The sequence below is a fragment of the Phodopus roborovskii genome, unplaced genomic scaffold (genome assembly GCF_943737965.1).
Source record: "Phodopus roborovskii unplaced genomic scaffold, PHOROB, whole genome shotgun sequence".
NCBI classification, from domain to species: Eukaryota; Metazoa; Chordata; class Mammalia; order Rodentia; family Cricetidae; genus Phodopus; species Phodopus roborovskii.
Genome location: NW_026126540.1, coordinates 21,646,275 through 21,667,404, shown reverse-complemented (window position 1 = coordinate 21,667,404; position 21,130 = coordinate 21,646,275). Strand labels below are relative to the sequence as shown.

Sequence of the window (21,130 nt, the reverse complement as noted above, 5' to 3'; positions counted from 1 at the left end):
GCTGACATTCTGCTGATCCCAAGTGGCATCTGGAGACACTACATCATTGACAAAATGTGTCACTCTATACCTCCATTTCTCCATTACAGTCTGCTGAAGTTCCCTCTAAGGTGCCTGGAACTCAGAGCAATCCTGGGGAGACAGCAATTCTAGAAGGCTGGGGAGGAGGGAAAGAGGGTGGAAGGGATTCCCGAAAAGTGAGTGAGGCTTCCATTAATGGGAACAAAGGGCCCCAGAGAACCCAGGGGGAGTCCAGGGCTAACCCTTCCTGGGGCCCAGGGCCAACAGATTGTGAGCAGCTGAACCCACAGCAGGGAGGGGGTTCCTCGACAGAGGCCTCCTGGCACCTGCCTCAGTTTATTTATGGAGCCACAGCTGAGTCCTAAGGGTGGGGAGGGAGGGTGGAGCTGGGGAGGGAGTTCATCTGGGCTGAAGGAAGAGATCGAAGAGGAAAGAAGTTGGCACTGTGACCCGGGGTTCAGACACCTGGGACATACCTATCCTTTTAGGGCAGGGCATACAGAAGGGCAGTTGGGTTATAAGAGGGACATTGACATTGGAGCGCCTGGGCACCAGGCCTGGAGAGGGCTGAGACAAGATGCAGGTCAGCCACTCCTGAAATGCTGGCCGGTGCTGCATTGTTGACTTAGAAGGTGCGGGGGTGGGGTGGGGGGGGGAGAGGGTTCAGGCTGAAGGAAGCAGGGGCCTAGGAGAGGAGACACCTTTTCCTTTGCCTGCCAGGGCAGACTGCTGGGACCTCACTGTGCTTTCCCTCTGCCCCTGAGCCAGGCTATGTCCATGGTTCTACAGCCTCATGCTCTAGTGTGATCCTGGGGTGGGGGTGGGGGCTCAGGGACAGCTGCTGGCAACCTTTCTTCACTACCGGTACCAGGGAGAAACGGCTCTTCCTCCTCCCAGGGGGACGCAAGTCTAGCTTCCAACCATCCTGTGGCCCATCCTAGAATTTAGCCCTCCCCTGAGAGGTGGGATGGGGTACAATAGGAACTCACTAGGGAACCTGTCCCTAAGCCAGAGTCTAATTGGACTTTCTGGGCTCGGTGGGCTCCCCTCCCAGGGAAGTACAGACAGCACATTCCAGACAAAATGAAATCACATTCCTTCATCCCTCATCAGAGAGGGTAGCATGACTGGCAGCAGCTGCAACAGCACAGGTCAAGTGGCAGCAGCTGGTGTCCCAGGGTGAGGCTGGGGTGTGGGCTGTGGGCAGCATAGGAATGGAGAGGGGGATTTCTTTCAGACAATGAATGAATGCCAATTATTTGACCCAGAGGCCGAGGGTGATGTCATTCAGGTCAGAACTGTTTGGAGCCTCGAGGAAGGATTCAGTTCCCCCAGTACTTTACAGGTGGAAAAGCCCAGGCTCTGCGGGGGGGGGGAGGGGTCCAGGGGCTCAAGATCAACTTCTGAGAGCCCCGCCCAGAATGTGCTCAGAGCAGGAAGGCAGAGGGAGCGTTTTAAGAGGCCACAATCAGAGCGGCTTTGGCTGTGTCACAAAGCCTAGGCTTTGATTTCCTTGGAGACTCCGGCAGCTACAGGGACAGCAGCAGGCTGGGCCGGAGGGAGCCTCTGCCCCTGACCTCACCCTTGGAGGCGCCTCAGCCTGCACAGCCTTATAAGGAAGTGCCCCAAACAAACCGAGGAAGCCACCTCCGCCCGACACCCCCCCCCCAGCCTGTCTCCGGCTAGCTCAGAGGCTATATTTACCAGAGGAGGCCCCAGAATAACCTCCCGCTGCCTCATGCTGTGTGTGTGTGTTGGGGAATGTTTCCTCCCTTGCCCCCTCCTCATTCTCTTCTGAGGGGATGATGCTCCATCCTTAGCAGTGTGTCCTGCTAGCACATTCACTCTGTACTCAGGACTTCCAGGCACCAACAGACCTTGCTTCCCTGAAGGACTTTGATGCCCTTGTTCTGGTTTTGTCCTCTTGGGCCATTTGGTCGGCCTTCTGCAGGGCCCTCTTCTCCTTCCCAGGGTCTCAGTGGGCCTGCTGAGATTGCAACTCTCGTCCTTGCTTGGTCCTGAGTCCTGAATCCCAAGCATACCCTCTGGCCCGGCCAGTCCCAAGGCATCTCTGTCTTGGAAATGGCATCCCCACATCCAGTGTTTGAACCAGCCCTGAGTCGTGCTGTCCTGCGCTCGCTCCCAGTCTCTCACACCGCTCCTGAGACTTCCCTTTGTGCCCCCCCCCCCCCGTGTCTTACTATTGTCCTTTCCCACCCCCTGTCCCGTGTGCTGGCCTGCGCCTGCACCACTAACAGACTCTGGGGCCTGTTCCTGCTCAGCCTGCTCTCAGGAAGCGGAAGTCCTGGAGGTGGCACCTGTGCACAAACCTTTCAGGAGCACCCATTTCTCTTAGGAAGAGTCCATGCTTCCTGGCTTTTTGGTGAGGACTTTGCCAGCAGCCAGGGCTTCCTGCCATCTTCCCAAGGCCTTCTCCCCACTCTCTTCCCTTCCCACCACTCTGTCTGCTTTCTGTCTTCCACTACCCCAGATCTCTTCCATCCTAGGTACTATTGTTTCCTCCCCTCCCCCACACACGGTATTCTCCCCAGCACTGGCCACTCAGGGCAGCCTGCCCTCCTCTGTGCCCATGCCCAGCATGTGTCGGTGTCCAGAGACAATTTCAGCTTGACAGCCTTTGTTCCAGAACTGCTAAAGCTTCCCATGCAAAAAGCTGTGTTGTAAGTTGTCAGTGATCTCAGAGCCTGCACAGCGTAGATGGCCAGTACATGACAATTTACTGATGATCACCACCAGGGTGTCCCCGTCACTGTCCAGCTCTTGCCTCCCTTGCTGTTGGACACAGAACCATTTCCCTACAGGCCATGCTTCCTGCAGTGTATATACCCCCATAGAGAAGCCCTCACTTCTATCTAACTTGCATCCTGACCCCTTTGTAGAGTTACTAGCAGCAGTGGCCAGTTGGGACAACCATCAAGGATCATAAGCTTGTGAGGGTACAGGACAGGGATCTGGTACAGGGCAGGGCTAGCTGGCTTAGCTGGCTTTGGTGTTCACCCAAGCAGTGGTACCCAAGGGCCTGGAGAGAAGCACAGGATGTCTTGTCCCATTAGAGCGACAGGCTTTGTCTGCCTATTGCCAGCATGCTGATCTCTGCCCTGTCAGCTGGCAAACCAGACAGGAGAACCTTGTTATTAGCGTACAGGAAGGAGGGAGCGGAGGCTTGGGCTGCCAGGAGGGTGGGGTAGGAGAATCAGGATCCTGGACCCCCAGGGCAAGGGTGTGAATGAGATGGTCCCTGGAACCAGAACAAGGATTTGAGGGTTGTATACAGAGGAGCCCACAGTGCCAGTTGGCTAGGACAGCCTTTGTCTGTCCTCCTAAGGAACTCTTGATCTTAAGGAGAGAAGGAAGGAGCCTTGCTCTGGGCTTGACAGTGTCTGTGTGGGGCAGCCAGTGTCACCCTCATCACAGTATCTAGATAACATCTGTGCACTGATTTCCTCCTTGCAGAGGTAACTGACAGGTACTTTCTGTTTGGGTATCCCAGCTTTGAGGCTTGTGGGTGCCTCCCTGCACAGATGCCGAGAGAGAAGCCTACCGGCAGAGCTTGCTTCTGAGCCAACCCCAGTATTGCAGTGTGCTGAACACTCCAAGCTCTCACCTGGACAGCCCCTCACATTCCCCTGGCCCTGCTATCTCTCTCCCTGTCCCCTGCTTTAGTGTGTTAGGGAAATGCCAGTGGGGACTTCCACTGTGAATATAGAGGCTCCCCCTGGCCTCTCTCCTGTTCTCCCAGACCCAGCTTCCCCTCATGTGTGACTGGGTCTGGAGTTCAGAGAAGCTGTTGACTGCACAGCCAGACTAAAGCCTCTCTCCTCCCTCCCTAACTCCAACCTAGTCAGTCATCAGACTAGACAACTGTTTAGGTTTAGGAACCAGGGGGCCAATTATGCTGGAGACACCGAGGGGCTGGTTAGGGCTTCCAGTGGGGAGGGCCCTGTAATCAGTGCTGTGGGTGGAGATGACACCCTGGCCTCCCCCACAAGCAGCCCCTCCACGCCATTGCTTCTCAACCAGGAGGACACCCTGAAAACTAGAAGGAAGCAGCCAGACTTTATAGGGAGGAAATACAACTTTATTCAAACAAGGAAGAGCAGAACAAGATCTCAGCAGGCTGAGATGAGGGGTCAGTCATAATTGCTGCCCTCAGCTCCTCTGGGCATAGGCCAGACCAGACCTGGTGAAGATGGCACCACTGTAGACAGGTTAGGGCTAACAACACCTGGCTAGAGCAGCCCCATGGGAAAGCTCTGAGCCCAGGCTTCTTCCAGCAGGAGAGATGCAAAAGAAAGGGGGCCTAGAACTATAGGGGCTCGGCTGGCTTGAGTCTTCAGGACAATCTAAGCAAGATGGCCCTGACAGAACCTCATCTCTCTCAGCCAGTCACACCTCTACAGGACAGACACCATAGGTCAAGCTATCAAAAGCTGAGGATGCTGGTCCAGAGCAGGAAGGAACATCCTCCCACCATTAAGCATCTCTCTAGTCTTCCCCTGAGGACCAGGAATCTCCATCTACTCCACTCAGAGGGAACTCCAGGGACTGGCTTGGGCCTCGGTGCACAGGAGACCCTACCAATGGGGCTTTTAAGGCACTCGCTTCCTGTTCCTGTGAAGAGTGTCCTTGATCCTGGTGCCCATCAAGGACTCCCTGCCCCTCAGACTGCTCTAATCCATTCTCCACCTTCCCATTCATGTGCTCTGACTCCAAGCTGGGGCCCTGGCCACTGACACCAAAGGTGTCTCCTGCCCCTGGGATCATGTTAGTCACCCCCTGGGCACCCAAATGGTCAGGGACTTGATCCTCCCCTTCTGAGGACACAGACTCAGACCCCTCAGACCCAGAAGGCTCAGTACTGTCCTGAGACTCAGTTTCCAGGCCAGTCACAGAGATATTAGCTGCAGCACCTCTCAAGCCACTGACACCCACAGATTCATGTTCCAGGAGGTCCCCGCTTTTGGTGATGTGCTGGACCTTGAAGTCTCCACCAGAGTGTCCCGGCCCCCACCATTGAGCCCCTGACTCAGCCTCTTCCTCATGCTCTTCTTCCTCTCCCTCTTCCCCACTCTCTTCCTCATCAGCAAACCCATCAGACTCCCCACCCTGATCCCAGCATTCAGGCGCTGGTACTGGGGGCGCCTGGCCCAGATGATCTGCCACCTCCTTGGGGACCCCTGGAAGAAGAGAGGCCTCAGTCGCTAGATCCTCAAATTCCTCAGATGATAGGTCCGAGCCACGGCCTTGCTCCTCCTCCCCTGGTGGGTTGCTGAAGCCCTGGGAAGCCAGGGCAGCAGGACCCCAGCCTTCCTTCCTGGCCTCCCCTTGAGGAGAGAGCCTCTGCTCTCCAGCCAGGCCCCACTTTGGGGAGGTAGGGGACCTCAAGTAGAGGCCCAGGGGCGTAGAGTCAGGGAGAGTTTCCCCTAACTCATCAGCCTCACTTTCTTCTCTGCTCTCCTCCCAATCTTGGAGGCCCTCGGGGATCTCCCTAAGACCAAACTCTTGCTCATCTTCGACCCTTCCCTGTGCTTCACACCCACCCTCTAGCTGCCACCCAGCTTCCTGGATCCCCTCAGCCTGGGGCTGCAGTTCATAGGCATCTTCCAGGATTGGGGTGGGTGGACAGGGCTCGATGAGCTTGGGACTAGGAGGTGACAGTGCTCCCTCTGTCTCTGAGGGTCTGGGCTGAGGGGCATCAGTGCCCTCGTGGTCTGAGGCCTCCACTGAAGCTTCCTCTACTGCCCATCCCACCACAGGCTCTGACTCCTTGCAGCCTTTGGATTCCAGAGCATCACTGCTAGTCCTGGACAATTCAGAGATCACTGACGCCAGAGCACCTGCCTCCTCTGGTACTTTTCCAGGCCCTTCCAAGTCCTGAGCTATCTTTGCCTCCACACTTTCCTCCCCCAGGGATGGGTGAATGGCCTCCTCCCCGGCCAGGTGCCTTGGCTCTCCTAACCCTACCACTTCCTGCTCCAGTCCCAGCCCAGCGGTAGCAGCCTTTGAGCCCAGGGTGACCTCTATGTAGTCTTGTTCACCTGCTTGGACTGCATCCTCATGTTGCAACAGGGGCTCTGTCACCTCTGACGCTCCCTGAGCAGCTAGGACCTCCAGGGCCCCCATCTGCTCTGGTTGTCCCTCCAGGTCTTGGAGGGTCACAGCACCCCCTTTTCTGTCACCTTCTTCACTAGGGACCCCCTGCTCCTGGGGCTCAGAGCCCCCCATGCTGCAGGCCTCCCCCATGACATCTAGTTGAAGCTCCTTCTCCTCAGCATCGTCTTCCTTCTCACTTTGCCCACTCAGGGGGAGCTCTGCCTCATCCTCACTTTCTACTCCTGTCCGCCCTAGGGCCCTAGGGCCCTGATCAACCACTGCATTCTCCACTGCCATAGCCTCCCACCTTTGTTGATTTCCAGACCCAGGCAGCTCCTGTTCCACCTCTTCCAGAGACCTCGGTGATCCCTCGTGTTCTTCCATCTCTCGGCATGCTTCCAGTTCAAGGTGTTGCCTGCCCTCCTCCACCCCTTCTGGAGATTCCACAGTCTCCAGACATCCCAACTCTTGATTGTCCCTTGCAAGGGGTCTCAGGATCTCTTGGTCCCCATCCACAAACCCCAGTGATTCCTGAATTTCTTTTTCTAGGAGTTCCGTTGCCTCTCCAGTCACTTGTGCAGACCACAGAGGCTCTTGAGCCTCTACAGAGTTGATTATTTCCAGGTCTTCTTTTGCATTCTCCAGTGGTTCCATGTTCTCGATTTCTGAAGACTTCACTGTCTCCACACTTGTTTCTTTCAGTGACACCAGTGACTCTTGGTTCTGTTCTTCAAGAGATCTAACTATTTCCTGGTCATTCCCAAGAGGCTTCAGTAACTCTGGACCCAACTTTTCTGGTGGCTTTGATGCCATCTGCTCACCCCCGAGAGCCCATACTGTCTGTTGAGTCTCTTGTTGAAGAGATCTCTGTATCTCCTGGTCCTGCTCTTTGGGAGATTGCAGGGAATCTGGATCCTCTTTCCCCAGAGATCTAAAGGCTTCCTGGTCCTCCTCAAGAGACTTCCCTGAGTCCTGACTCTCTTTTTCTAGCAGGCTCTCAGTCATCTGGTCCTTCTCTACAGAACTCAGTGGTTCATGGTTCTCTCTTTCTAGAGACCTCTTGACTACCTGCTCTTCTTCTAGAGACCCCAGGAAGCCCTGGTTTTCTTTTTCGAGCTGTTCCACAATCCCCTGGCCCTCCTCTTCTAGAAACCTCTGTGGATCCTGGGTCTCCTGGTTTCTATCTTCATGAGACCCCAGGTACTCCTGGTTCCATTTTTTTAACAGGCTCTCAGTCATCTGGTCATTGTCTTCTAGAGACCTCAGTAGGTCCACATTCTCTTTTTCTAGAGACCCGATGGAGTCCTGGCTCACTTTTTCTAGAGGTTTCACAATTCTCTGCTCCTCTTCTACTTCTAGAGATTTCAGTGGCTTCTGGTTCTTGCTTTCTAGTGGCATAATGGTGTACTGGTTTTCATCAAGAGACCTTAGAGATTCCTGATTCTCTCTTTCTAGAGGTTTCACAATCCTTTGGTTCTCCTCTTCTAGAGAGCTCAGGGACTCCTCACCCTCCTTTTCTATCAGCCTCTCAACCCTCTGGACCCCTTCTTCTACAGACTTTAGCGGCTCCCCATTCTCTTTCTCCAAAGGTCTATATGTGTCCTGGTCCTCCTCCTCCAGAGAGCTCAGGGACTCCTCACCCTCCTTTTCTATCAGCCTCTCAACCCTCTGGACCCCTTCTTCTGCAGACTTTAGCGGCTCCCCATTCTCTTTCTCCAAAGGTCTATATGTGTCCTGGTCCTCCTCCTCCAGAGAGCTCAGGGACTCCTCACCCTCCTTTTCTATCAGCCTCTCAACCCTCTGGTCCTCTTCTTCTACAGACTTTAGCGGCTCCCCATTCTCTTTCTCCAAAGGTCTATAGGTGTCCTGGTCCTCCTCTTCCAGAGAGCTCAGGAACTCCTCACCCTCCTTTTCTATCAGCCTCTCAACCCTCTGGACCCCTTCTTCTGCAGACTTTAGCGGCTCCCCATTCTCTTTCTCCAAAGGTCTATATGTGTCCTGGTCCTCCTCTTCCAGAGAGCTCAGGGACTCCTCACCCTCCTTTTCTATCAGCCTCTCAACCCTCTGGATCTCTTCTTCTACAGACTTTAGCGGCTCTCCATTCTCTTTCTCCAAAGGTCTATATGTGTCCTGGTCCTCCTCCTCCAGAGAGCTCAGGGACTGCAGACCCTCATTTTCTATCAGCTTCTCAACCAGCTTGTCCTCTTCTTCTGGACATCCCAGTGGATGCTGGCTCTCCTTTGTAAAAGCTGTCAGTGACTCTAAGTTCGCCTCTTCTGAAGACCTCACTGCTTCTTGATCTTCCTTTCCTATAAATGAAAGTGTCTCTAGTGTACCTTCAGGAGACATTAATTCTTGATCCTCGATTCTTGGGTCTTCTTTTCCTAAAGGCTTAGACAGTTCAGGAACCCCCTTTTCTGGAATTTTCTCTACCTCTACATCATTTTCTTCTAAAGACTTGAGTAGTGTTTGTTTTTCTTCTTCTGGGCTTTTCAGTGTTCCCTGGTTCTCATCTACAGATCTCAGAGAATTACAATTTTCCTTCCCAGGGGTCTCATGGCTCTGGATTTTCAGAGATATAAGTGACTCCTGTCCTAGAGCCTCTAGGATTTCCTTTTGTAAAGGACCCTGGGAATCCTGGATTTCTTCCATGTCCAGACCATCTTCTTGTGTTTCCTGTGCCAAGCTGCTCTCTACTTTTACCTCTATGGCAGCTTCTTTCTCTACTAGCTCCCAGATTTGCCCTTCATCTTCCTGGAATATGCTAGGTACTCTAGACTCATTGTAGTTTCCATCTTTAGCTTCTAAAACAGGGTGATGAGGATTGAGGGATAGGGCTGAGGTGGTCGAATCCTCAGGGAAGTGGCTTGGGTGCTTGCCTCCAGTCTCCTCTAGTTCCGTGAGGATACCAGTGGAAACAGATGCTGTGGCTTCGGCCCGGAGAGGCTCTGGAGCCTGCTGCCTTCCACCCTGTGTCTGGAGCAGGGAAAGAGGGGCATCCTGGGCTCTGACCTCTACTTTTGTAGGACAGGGAACCTCAGGCATGGGTGGGATAGGTGTGCTGGCCAAGGTGGGGGTTCGAGCCTGAAGGAATTCCTGGGTCTTCAGAAAGGCTGTCACAGGCGTCTCGAGGGCATCAGGCAAGGGGGAAGGGAGGGGTGTTGGGCTGAGGACAGGGAGCAGAGATCCCAGGTGCTGGTTGTCTGCTGTCCCAAGGAAATGAAGCTTCAGCTTGGGGTCTGGAAGAGCAGAGTAAGAAACACTGTAAGTGTGTCCTGACCTCACCATAGAGCAGCCCTCACCCTGGCCAGAGTATACCAGCTATTTTCTCTGATCCCGACTGGCTAGACTGAGAACATCAGTATGGTTGGAGCCACACAGAAAAGATTTAGATTGATTGGTGATTGGTACTGCTTAGGAAAGATATTTTAAGAGTAAAAGATGGTGTTTCCAGGAGCAGCTGGCTCCTCCTCTTACCCTGAAAACCAAGGGAAGCCTGGGAACTTCGGCCAGGTGTCTGAAACCGGGAATTCTCAGCCTCCAGCAGAGTCCTGGTAGAGAGAAGGGGAAATGGGGTCAGCCCTAGCTGAGGTGACTTGTCCTGACGCTGCAGACTCATTCCCTACTATGACCATTGTCATACAATAGCCACAGTCAGTCAGATACCCACAGCTACCGTATACTTGGCCACACCCATATTTGAGATACAGGGAGACCCCACAAGCAGATTCCCACAGTCAGAACAGAGCCAAGTGAATTGCTAATGCTTAGATCAGACTCCTCAGATCAGTCTCCGCCTTCCCACCCAAGGCCAAGGCCGATGACCTCATCCTCTAGGAAGGAGGCCGATTCTCATGCTAATTACTGCCTTTTGTCTACACGACCATCTGGAGGGCTTGAGAATGGGGGCTTCTAAGGGGAAGTGGGAATTCTCAGGCTGTTCCCATGGGATGGCTCCCTCCTCTGCCCCCAGAGCTGGTGACAGACAAAAGCAAACGAATTCAGCTCCCCCTCTCCAAATCCTTTTCAGATCTCAAACACCAGTAGTTACATTTCTCTGAGCTGCCTGGACCCTTCCCCTCAGAGGGTTGACTGGGTTAAGGCCCTCAAACCTTTTAGGGCAGAGGTCTTCAGATTCATGGCCCTGTCTTGGTGGCCTGTGGAGCTGATTGGAGGAGAGATCAATTCCCAAGGGATTCTGAGCTAATCTCTTGTTTCTGTCCATGACCTTTCCTCTGTCCTCATGTAGCACCCAGCCTTGTGCATTGGGTCCTTAAATTCTCACTGGCTTTCCTTCTCTGGGCCCAATCTCTACCTCCTCTTTGCCAGTGGATTCTGGAGAAGAGGAACATCCTGCCCTGGCCCTGTACTCAGGAGTGATATCCCAGGCCTCAGCAGTGGGGCTCTCAGCTGGGGTCTTGCCCCATAACAGACACATATGGAGACTATAACAACAGAGCTAGTCCACTCAGCCTTCCTGATGCAACCAAAAAAAAAAAAAAAAAAAGATAGGATAGAGAGCTGGGCCAGGGACTCTAGGAGCCCAGCTCCTACTCTAGACATAGCTAGGCTAGGTCAGATGGTAGGTCATCATAACCAGAGACACCTGCAAGGTCTCGTGTTGGCACAGAAACTGTAGATACTGCCTGCCTTTGAGAGAAGTCAGATGCAGATGCCTGTGCCCTCCATTCTCCCTGAAGACATTACAGCCTCACCTCTTATGGTCCTGAGCTCAAGGGGCAGCAGGTGGGCTCAAGTGACAGCTGAGATGGCTGGTGAGATAGCACTCAGTGGGACAAAGGACCTGTCTGTCACCAAGCCAGACAGCAACCTCCATCACAAACAAATAAATACACATTATAAAAATTTTAAGTGACACTGAGGGCTGGATGAACCAACGGCTGAGGGTCACAGAAAGTACAAAGTCAAGTCCCTGGGCCCTTCAGGCGAGGAGTCAGCCCTGGGTGTGCATCTGTGTACCTGTATGTAGCCACCTCCAGGCTAAGGGACATCTTGAGGTGTGCCAGTTGCTGCCCCCCTTCCAGGATCTGAGCGATCTGGCTCTGTAGGCCCTGTTTCTCCTGCTCCAGGCCTTCCACAGCCAGCTGCAAAGCAAGCCAGAGAGTGAGCAGAAGGGGCCTCCACTCTGGGTCCTGACCCTTTCGGGTCTCTGATGACTTATTTGTAGGGCAGACTCCTGTTCCTCTACCTACACCCTTCCGCCCAGAGCACTGCACTAGAGCCAGCAGATACCAGGGAACCCTCTACCCTCTCCTAGACCAGGCTTCCCTTGAGGATGCTGACTAAATGGTAGCACATGTTGTTGAGAATCCAGCTCCCATGGGAGGGATTGGGGCAGAGGAGAGGAGATGGGTTACAGAGAGGAAGAGAGGTAAAGCAAAAACAGAAGGAAAAACAATTTATCAAGAGTCAGCTTGGAAGGAAAACAGTTGGGCCCGCACTGTCCCCTGCTCCTCATTGCAGGCCTGGTTCCTCCACTTCCCACATGTTCTGGAATCTTTCTCCTCCAAGAGGAGTGGGAAGGTGGCCATGTTGAGGCTTCTGTCTGGACCAAGCAAGAGGCTGTTTTCTCAGCTGTTGGTCACATCTGTGCGGTATGAGGGGGAGGGTGGCCCAGGCCTTTGGAATGTGTTCCAGGGAGCTAAGTCATGACACTGAGAGAGGCTGATGGTCAGTGGCGGCTCACCCCGCCGCCTTCCTTCACCTTGGTTGCTAGGGACCTTCTGGCGCTGTGGGAGCATGTGCTTGGAACCTTCTGATTGACAATAGCATAGGGAAGGACACAAGGAGCCATCCTAAGGGGAAGCTGCCATTCAAAGAGTGATGAGCTGCTACAACAGGCCTTGGCCTGCAGGCCTTACAAGTGGGCTATGGCCACGAGGTTTCAGAATTTCCTCCTCCCTGCCTGGACGGCAAAGTCTAGAACCTGTGCGTTCTGGGCAGGGACTCCTGATTACAGCTGACCTTACCCTTGCCCCACTCCCTTCCTGAAGGTCTCTTGGCATCCTAAGCACTTCCTAGGGCCTGGTCTTAGTCGGGTCGGTGACCTCCTCACCTGGAACTTTTCAGTGGCCTGCAGCCTGTCCTGCCAGCGGTCCTCCAACCTCTGTTCCAGGGCCTCTCTGCGCTCCTGGAGGCCGTCGCGTTCAGCCTGCAGCTGCTGCAGCTCTAGGCGACCCTCCCGAGCGCCCCGCAAGGCTCGGCCCAGGCGCTCGCGGGCTTGGCCCAGCGAGCTCTCCATGCGAGCCACGCGCTCCTGATAGTCCCGCACCGCCCCGCGCCACGCTTCACCCAGCCGTCGGGCCAGCTCCTCCACCTCGGGGACCGGTGCCGGGGGTCCGCGGGGCGGCGCGGGGAGCCGGCGGGACGCACCGGCGGCGGCCTGTGCGTTCAGGTGCGCGCGCTCTTCCTCATGCGCCGCTCGCACAGCCTCTACCTCGCGCTCCAGCTCGGCCACCCGGGTGCTGAGCCAGCCCTGCGCACTCTTCTCCGCCTCGAGTGCGCGCCGGCTGCAGGCCGCCTCCTCGCGGGTCCGCTCCCGGGCGAGCCGCACCTGCTGGCACCGGCCTGCCACGCCCTCCAGCTCCTCAGCAAGGTTGTCGCGCTGCACCTCAGCCTCGTGCTTCTCCCGCCAGCGCTGGTCGACGAGGACCCGCAGGGCTGCCAGTTCGTCGTCGGCTCGGGCCCGCCAGGAGGCATCCCCGGACTGCGCCCGGAGTCCCCCAAGCTCCGCGCTGAGCAGCTGGTTCTGCTCTTCCAGCGTCTTGACCCGGGTCAGGTAGGCCTCCAGGCGTCGATTGAGCTCCCACAGCTGGAAGGATTCCTCCCCGACGCAACCCTCCATGTCGCTAGCCTGGCCCACCGAGGGCGGGCGAATGTACAGAACTGGAGAAGGGAGCGGCCTTCGGAGCTCTTAGGGGAGAGAAAAAGTAGCGGCGACAGTGACCCAGCGGAAGCGAGGACTCCAGCCGGGAGCAGGAGCAAGGGTATTCATACTCCCGCCAGCCGGGCGGGAAAGGGGCGGTACCCAGGCCTTAACCCTTTAGGGTTCAGTGCAACACTCAGCCCGAGTCCCTGCTTCAGTGGGGTGCATGAGAGTGGAACCAAAGGGGCCGCCCGGCCCCTGAGAGATCCAGCCCGAAGCCGGTGATATCCTGAGGGAGGCCCGAGGAAGTCAGACCCCGTCCTTGAACACCCTAAGAAACACAGAACTGGGCTTGCGCACCTCTTTTTTCCACACACCCTTGCTCAAATCCTCTGAGATGCAGCTTCTCGTCTATACAACGACTTGGTGTTGGAAACCTCGTGAACTGTTGGGGGGGGGCGGACAATGCAGTGTTTTGTGTAAAACAGTGAACACTCACCCCCCGAGGGAGGCAACATTGCAGAGAGGCATTGCCCAAAGCAGGAAAAACCCACTGGTACTAGGAGAAATCTGCTGCTGCTCCAGAGGCTGAGGTAGGACTGAGGCCAGCCTGGACCATAGACACACACACCCCCTTTAAAAAAAAAAAAAAAAAAAAAAAAAAAGATGGTCGGTCTCGCTCTGTAGATCAGGCTGGTCTTTTTAACTACGGAGATCTTCCTGCCTTAGCCTCCCTAATGGCCTGCTCCAGCACCCCTAGCCAGCTAGCCCAGATGATAACAGACACAATGCCCAATTCGTACCCGCACAGGTACATCCTTCCCCTACATCAGGAAAAAGAGGATGGCAAAGGACGTCAAAGGCTCAAGAAAGTTTTTGCCATTGTCGTCCTTACAATTGTCATTTTCCCAGCTAGGAAGTTACGAAACTCTCAAGAGAGCCCCCTGGTGGCTAACAACGAAGTCTGGCATAAACGGAAATGAAGATAATGAACTTAATTACAAGGGACCCTTAGGCTCAAATGTTTGAACTCTTGGTCCCCAGTTGGTAGACCTGTTTGAGAAGGGTTGGGAGGTGTGGTCTTGTTGGAGGAGGTGTGTCACTGGGGGCTGGCGAGAGATTGAGGTTAGCGCTCTCTCTCGCTCTCGTTCTCTCGCTCTCTTGCTCTGGCTCTCTCGCTCTCTCGCTTGCTCTCGCTCTCTGCCTTGTGTTTGTGGATTGAGATGTGTGCCCTCAGCTATGGCCCCAGTGCCCTGCCAGCCTGCCTGCTGCCATGTCCCCTGCCATGATGTTCAGGACCCACGTGAAGAGAACGGACTCCCACAAGCCCTCTGGCCTCTACATGCATACTGTGGTATGTATGAACCTTGTACATACACACACAGAATAAGGAATGTAAGGGCTGGAGTGATGCCTCCGTTGTTAAAAGTACTTGCTGCTCTTCCAGAGGACTCAAGTTCAGTTCCCAGCACCTTCATCCAGCTTTAGGGGTATCAAAGGCCTGTGACTTCTGCATGCATCCACATGAATGTGCACATACCCATGGATCGACTCTGAAAGTGCTGAAGATGTTCTGCCATGGTCCTAAAGTATCAAATGTTCAGCCAAGACTTAACTCTTTATGTTTCAGGCTTTCTTTGGGTTCACCAACTGGCTCCCAAATCATGACATGACACAGAGACTTATTATTAGTTATGAATGTTTGGTCTTAGTTTATGCTCATTTCTGGCTAGCTTTTTTTCTTTGGCTTAAATTAACCTGTTTCTCTTCATGTACATTTTGCTTTTTACCTTTCTTTCATTTTGTATGTCCTACTCTGTGTCTAGCTAGCTGGTGGCTGCCTGGCTGGCTGACCCCAGGCATCTCCCTCTGATGGGAGATGTCATTCTGTAAATATGTTTCTCATACTGATTAATGAATAAAGCACTGTTGGCCAATAGGAAAGTAAGATAGGCATAACTAGGAGACAAGGAGGAAAGAGGAAGTAGTAGGGAGGAGTCAAGATGGAGAGTCTGGAGATAGCAGGACACCAGCCAGCTCTCCGGTAAGATGAGACCACGTGGAAATACATAGATTAACAAAAATGGGCTAATACTTAAGATAAAGCTAGCCAATAAAAAACTGGCCAACAGCATTTATATCTAATACAGAGTCTCTCTGTGTTAATTGGGGCTGGTGCAGCGAAGGGACAAGACCAGCAGCGGGCAATCTTTGTGTTGGAATGGATTTTCATTTATTGATACAAATTTAAGGTCAATTTTGTGATAAGTATATTTCTCCTCTTGTTTAGGTATTGTGTTTATATATCTCATTTTAAAATGTAATGTATAATTTAGTACAGATTTTAGATAGTTACCTATAATAGTCAAAACTTATAGCTAGATGAGTTAGGTTTTCTAGATATACAGAGATGTATTTGAGATAAATAGGAATTCTTCAAACCTTTTAAAGACCTACAGAATATGGCATTTAAAATGGTTTAGGGTTTTTCTTAATAGTGAGGCACAACTGCTCCTGGCAACACCACCTGCATCAGAAAGGATGATGGACATTGAAGAAACACATTATGGAGTTTACTTCCAATGTGGCAAGACTAGCCATTTGAACAAGATACTGCTCTTGTCTGGACTGTTTGACTTTGTGCTGTATAAACTGGACATGCAAGACCCACAGAAAAGTGAGTGCTGAAACAAGATGGACATTGCTACAACGGTCCTGCTTCATGGAAGAGTCTGCCAGACAGTCTGCAGGATATAGAGAAAAGTGACTGACAAACTGCCAATACAAGAAGACAGTTTAAAGTTTCCTACTTTGCTGAAGAGTCTGCCAGACACACTATGGCCTATGGGCTGAAGATGGAAGATTACAGAAGAACTTCAGGTGCCTGACCAGGCAGTGAGTTGTCTCTGTTATTTCTAGAGTTTATATACAACTTTCTATGGTCTTTGAAGGAGTTAAAGACAGATGGTTATGGTTATAGTTTTCCTTAGTTAGGATTAAAGATAAGTTACATATAGGATTTTTGACTCACAAAGATAGAATAGATGATGGAATATTTTCTTAAATCTTACTAAATGTTAATGGACTAAATATTGTTAACTGTGATTCTTATTTGATAACTGTTGTGTGATATGTTTTGCTATGTTAAGGTTAAAACCCTTCTTTTTATTTAGACAAAAAAGAGGAGATGATGGGAGATGTCATTCTGTAAATATGCTTCTCATACTGATTAATGAATAAAGCACTGTTGGCCAATAGGAAAGCAAGATAGGTGGGACTAGGAGACAAGGAGGAAAGAGGAAGTAGTAGGGAGGAGTCAAGATGGAGAGTCTGGAGATAGCAGGACGCCAGCCAGTCTCCGGTAAGATGAGACCACGTGGAAATACATACATTAACAGAAATGGGCTAATACTTAAGACAGAGCTAGCCGATAAAAAACAAGTAACTGGCCAACAGCATTTATACAGAGTCTCTGTGTGTTAATTGGGGCTGGTGTGGCAGTGGGACCAGACTGGTGGCGGGGAAAACCTTACTCCTTACATCCCTCCCCCTTTTTTTTTTTTTTAGGGTAGATTCCTCCTTCTGCTTATTCTCTCTGCCCACCAGCCCCACCTCTCCCTCTTCTACCTAGCTATTGGCCATTCAGCTTTTTATTAGACCAATCGGGTGCCTTACGCAGGCAAGGTAAAAAAAATACAACATATCTTTACATTGTTAAACAAATGCAGCATAAACAAATGTGACACAACTTTACATAGTTAAAGTAATATTCTACAACATCTTTACATGAAAATAAACAAGCAATTCTTCCCAGTAGCAGGAAAACCTGCTTTCATCTTTAATAAATGGAAGAATTATCTATATACCAAAGATTTGCTTTAACATAAATGTCTTCATGATTATCAGTAAGTGCTTGGCTTGTATACCTGTTACCTACTACTCAGGGCATGTAAAATTTTCTCAAGCACAAAGAGGTTTCCAGTGGAGAGAGTGTAAGAGGCCCTGTTCTGATTGGTTTAGTAAAGAGCTGAATGGACAATAGCAAGGCAGGAGAGAGAAACAGGTGGGGCTGGCAGGCAGAAAGACTAAATAAGAGGAGAAATCTAGGCTAAGAGCAAGGAGAAAAAAAAAATGAGGGAGGAGCAAGAAAAGGAGAGGAAGATGCCAGGGACCAGCCACCCAGTCACCCATCCAGCCACAGACTAAGAAGGAAAGAAAGACATAAAGAATAAAGAAACTTAAAAGGCAAAATGTAGTTAAAGAGAAACAAGATGATTTAAGTTAGAAAACCTGACTAGAAACAAATCAAGCTAAGGCATTCATAAGTAAGACTAAGTCTCTGTGTATTTATTTGGAAGCTGGGTGGTGGACTCCCAAAGAGTGAAAAAACAAACCAACCATACCTCATAGCACTGTGCTTTGTGCAGTACTATAGCTCTGACTTTGCCCCTTCTCGATGGACAGCCTTAGACAAGTTACATCCTTGTTTGGTAGAGGGTCACCATAGGTTTGTTCTAAGAGTCAGATAATAAGTAATATGTGGATAGCTTATCCCAGAACACATAATAGGGACCTAGGTGGGCCAGGAACCTCTTCTCTGCTTCTGGATACTGCATTGCTTATAGGATTGTTGTGGTGCTATGGTGGAACTCGGGTCACCATGAATACTAGGCAGGTGCTCTAGCTCTGAGCTGCACTCTTCTTGGATTTGAGGAATCTGTGAGGCCTACAGCTGCAGTGTTTAATATTCCCTGAGGCTGCAGCATAGGGACCACATACCACTGCCGTGGGTAAGTACAAAACAAGTCAGCAGCCATTGAGAGAGAGGCAGAGGCAACAGAGAGAAACAGGATAGAGAGAGGCAGAGGCAGAGCCAGAGAGAACCAAGAGCCAGAGAGAGTGAGAGAGAGAGAGAGAGAGAGAGAGAGAGAGAGAGAGAGAGAGAGAGAGAAGAACAGGGACAGAGAAAGGCAGCGATGGATAGAGACAGGACAGGTAACCAGTGGCAGAAAGTCCCAAGCAAGCCGAGAGCCCGGTAAGGGGCCTGCCCTTGTTCCTGACTATAAAACTGGGCAGTGTAGGGTTTTTGCAGTGCTGGGGCCTAAACCTAGAGCTTCATGCATGTTAGGCAAAAGCACTCACCCTGCTAAATGGTTTCTTTTTTTAAGCCTTGAGTAAAATATATACAGTTTATCAGATCTACATATCATGAAATAAAAACCTGAGAGATCTCGACAGAGTATGAGGGCAATGAGATAGGCCTAGTGACACATCTGTAATCCCAGTACACAGAATTCAGTCAGGAGGTCAAGAAGTCAAAAACCAGGCTGGAGAGATGGCTCAGCACTTAAGAGCACTGGCTGCCCTTCCAGAGAACCCAGGTTCAGTTTCCAGAACCCAGTTCCAGCACCTTTTTTTTTTTTTTTTTTTTTTTTTTTTTGACCTCCAAGGAGGCCAGACATGCACATGGTACTTATACATATATACAGGCAAAACATTTATACACATAAAGTAAATAAATACACCAACCACAATAAAATCCCACACTTTTAGCCAGGCATGGGGCACACACCTTTAATCCCAGCACTCGGCAGAAGCATGTGGCTCTCTCTGAATCTGAGGCCAGCATGGTCAGCAGAGTGAGTTCCAGGACAGCCAAGGCTGCACAGAGAAACCCTGTTTTGAAAAACCATAAAAAGAAAGAAAAAAAAAATAGTTCAAGGACACCCTGGGTGGCATAGTGACACTGTGAGAATTCAGGGCCAACCCAGGCCACTAGGGAGACAAGTCAATAAATAGCAACAGATGGTACTTTGAGTTTGTATTACATTTTAATTTATTTTGTGGATGTATGCGGGTGTACACACATGTCCATATGGAGGTCAGAGGACAGTTCCAAGGATGGGTACTCCTCCCACCATGTGGGTTCCAGGGCTTAGACTCAGGTTGACAGGCTTGACAACAGGTGCCTGTGCTCACGAGCCATCTTTTGGACTCCAAGATAGTATTTAATGGAGACAAAAGTACAATTTTGCTTTAGCTTTTAAAAGTCAATAGCAAAAGAGGAGGGAAAAGATGGGCTGCTCTAGTGAATGAAGACCTGGAAGTTGTAGGCTTTCTAAAGCTGAAGAACGAGTATAAATTATATAAGATACTCACATAGAGACGCTGACACCGTCTTCACACAGAGTATTGTTGTGGCCACTGTAAGGAAGGCTCTGAACCGGTTGGTTTCATCTGAGATGAAGATGACCCAGGAAGGAACTTGGAATGTCTAATGACTCTGAATTAAGTGTGTCTCAGGGCTCCAGATCTGAATATAGTAGTCCCCAAGTACCACACATACTGTCCTAAATAGAGTGTTTGTTTGGGGTTTTTGTCTGTTTTTGTTGTTGTTCTGGTTTGTATTGATTAAAATGACATAAGCTGAGGGTCATCTAGGAAAAATGATCAAGGAATCGCCTCCATTGGATTGGCCTGTAGGCAAGTCTGTGGAGGCAATTTCTCTTCTTTCTTTGTTTTGTTTTCGAGACAGGATCTTGCTATGTAGCCATGGTTGGGCTGGAACTCACAGTGCAGACCAGGATCCAATTGCCTATACCTCCCAGGTACTGGGATTTAAAGTGTGTGCCACCATGCCCAGTCCACATTTTCTTGATTAATGATTGATGTGGGAGGGTCCAGACACAAAGGACAGTGGCCCCTTGGGTTGTATAAAAAGAAAGCTGAATGAGCCACTAGGGAGCAAATTAATAAGCAGTGGTCCTTCATTGCCTCTGCTTCAGATCCTGCTTTGAGTTTCTGCCCTGACGCCTCAGTGTGACCTAGGAGTTATAAGATGAAATAAACCCTTTCCTTTCCAAGCTGTTTTTGTGGTGGTTTGAAAGAAAATGGCCCCACACTGTTCCATGCAAAGTGACAGGCCGCTGTGGCTCTGTGTTGGTGCGTCTCATCCCTGCCCCCAGAGGCACTGGCATCGTCTCTGCTCCTGTGCCCAAGAAGCTACTGATGATGGCCGGTATTGATGACTGCTACACATCAGCCACCCTGGGCAACTTTGCCAAGGCCACCTTTGATGCCATCTCTAAGACCTACAGCTACCTGACCCCTGACCTCTGGAAAGAGACTGTGTTCACCAAGTCTCCTTATCAGGAATTCACTGACCATCTTGTGAAAGCCCATATCAGAGTCTCTGTTCAGAGGACCCAGGCTCCAGCTGTTGCCACCACATAAGGGATTTTATACAAGAAAAATAAAGTGAATTAACCCTGAAAAAAAAAAAAAAAAAAAGAAAGAAAGAAAATGGCCCCAATAGGGAGTGGCACTATTAAGAGGTGTGGCCTTGTTGGAGGAAGTTTGTCACTGCAGGGGTGAGCTTTTAGGTCTCATATCTGCTCAAGCTACATCCAGTACACAATTGCTTTTGCTGCTTGCAGATCAAGATGCAGAACTTTCAGATCCTCCAGCACCGTGTCTGCCTGCTTGCCGCCACGCCACCTACCATGATCATAATGGGCTAAATCTCTGAAACTGCAAGTCAGCTCCAATTAAATGTTTTCCTTTGTAAGAGTTGCTGTGGTCATGATGTCTCTTTGAAGCAACAGGAACCCTAATGAACACAGTCATGGTGTATATCACAACAGAAACCTAACTAGGACAAACGTTTTCAAAGAACTGTCCAGGCTTACCCCACCGGGCACATGAGGGAAGACTGGAAGCATAAAGGGGCCCGCCCTAGTGGTGGTGCTGGGACACAGAGTGACTGCTGGGTAACAACCAGGCCAGCTCTGGCTTTCCACACCTGCCCAGAGAGGGATGCCATCCTCCAAAGAGAGTAGTAGACAATCTACTTTTTCTGGATCAGGGCTGTCTGGAGGACTAAGGGCACAGGCTTGCTTCCCTGATCCCTGAGCCTCACTTACCAGGGAATGCATCCGGGGAGAGAAGGTTGTATAGCAAGGGCCTCACCTCAGGATGAGAGAGGCCAACCACAGTGCCAAGCAGGTGACACCATCCCTCTGTAATCAAAGGGCAGGTGGGGACAAAGAGCCCAGCATTCACTCTGCCATCTCTTTCCCTGGGGCCAAGCCTTGGCTAGCAAATACAGAA

At 51.2% G+C, this 21,130-nt stretch overlaps 1 protein-coding gene and 1 long non-coding RNA gene across 3 annotated transcripts; one reads left to right on the top strand and one right to left on the bottom strand.

Annotated features, from left to right (window-relative positions):
- Positions 1-4,098: 4,098 nt before the first annotated feature.
- On the bottom strand, positions 4,099-13,060 carry Nes (nestin). Of its 2 annotated transcripts, XM_051198827.1 has the most exons (6): positions 12,212-13,060; positions 11,116-11,240; positions 9,613-9,686; positions 8,253-9,374; positions 7,857-7,988; positions 4,099-7,724 (listed from the first exon to the last, which is right to left on the bottom strand). In XM_051198827.1, exons 1-6 carry the CDS (start codon positions 12,998-13,000, stop codon positions 4,528-4,530), a joined length of 5,439 nt encoding a protein of 1,812 aa, XP_051054784.1. In that variant the 5' UTR covers positions 13,001-13,060; the 3' UTR covers positions 4,099-4,527. The 2 variants fall into 2 exon arrangements, with proteins under 2 accessions (XP_051054784.1, XP_051054783.1); XM_051198826.1 differs by having other exon boundaries at positions 4,099-7,988.
- LOC127232660 (uncharacterized) lies at positions 7,628-8,273 on the top strand. Its single transcript, XR_007835409.1, has 3 exons — positions 7,628-7,724; positions 7,857-7,988; positions 8,121-8,273. It is a non-coding gene; the product is annotated as an uncharacterized LOC127232660 (long non-coding RNA).
- Positions 13,061-21,130: the final 8,070 nt, after the last annotated feature.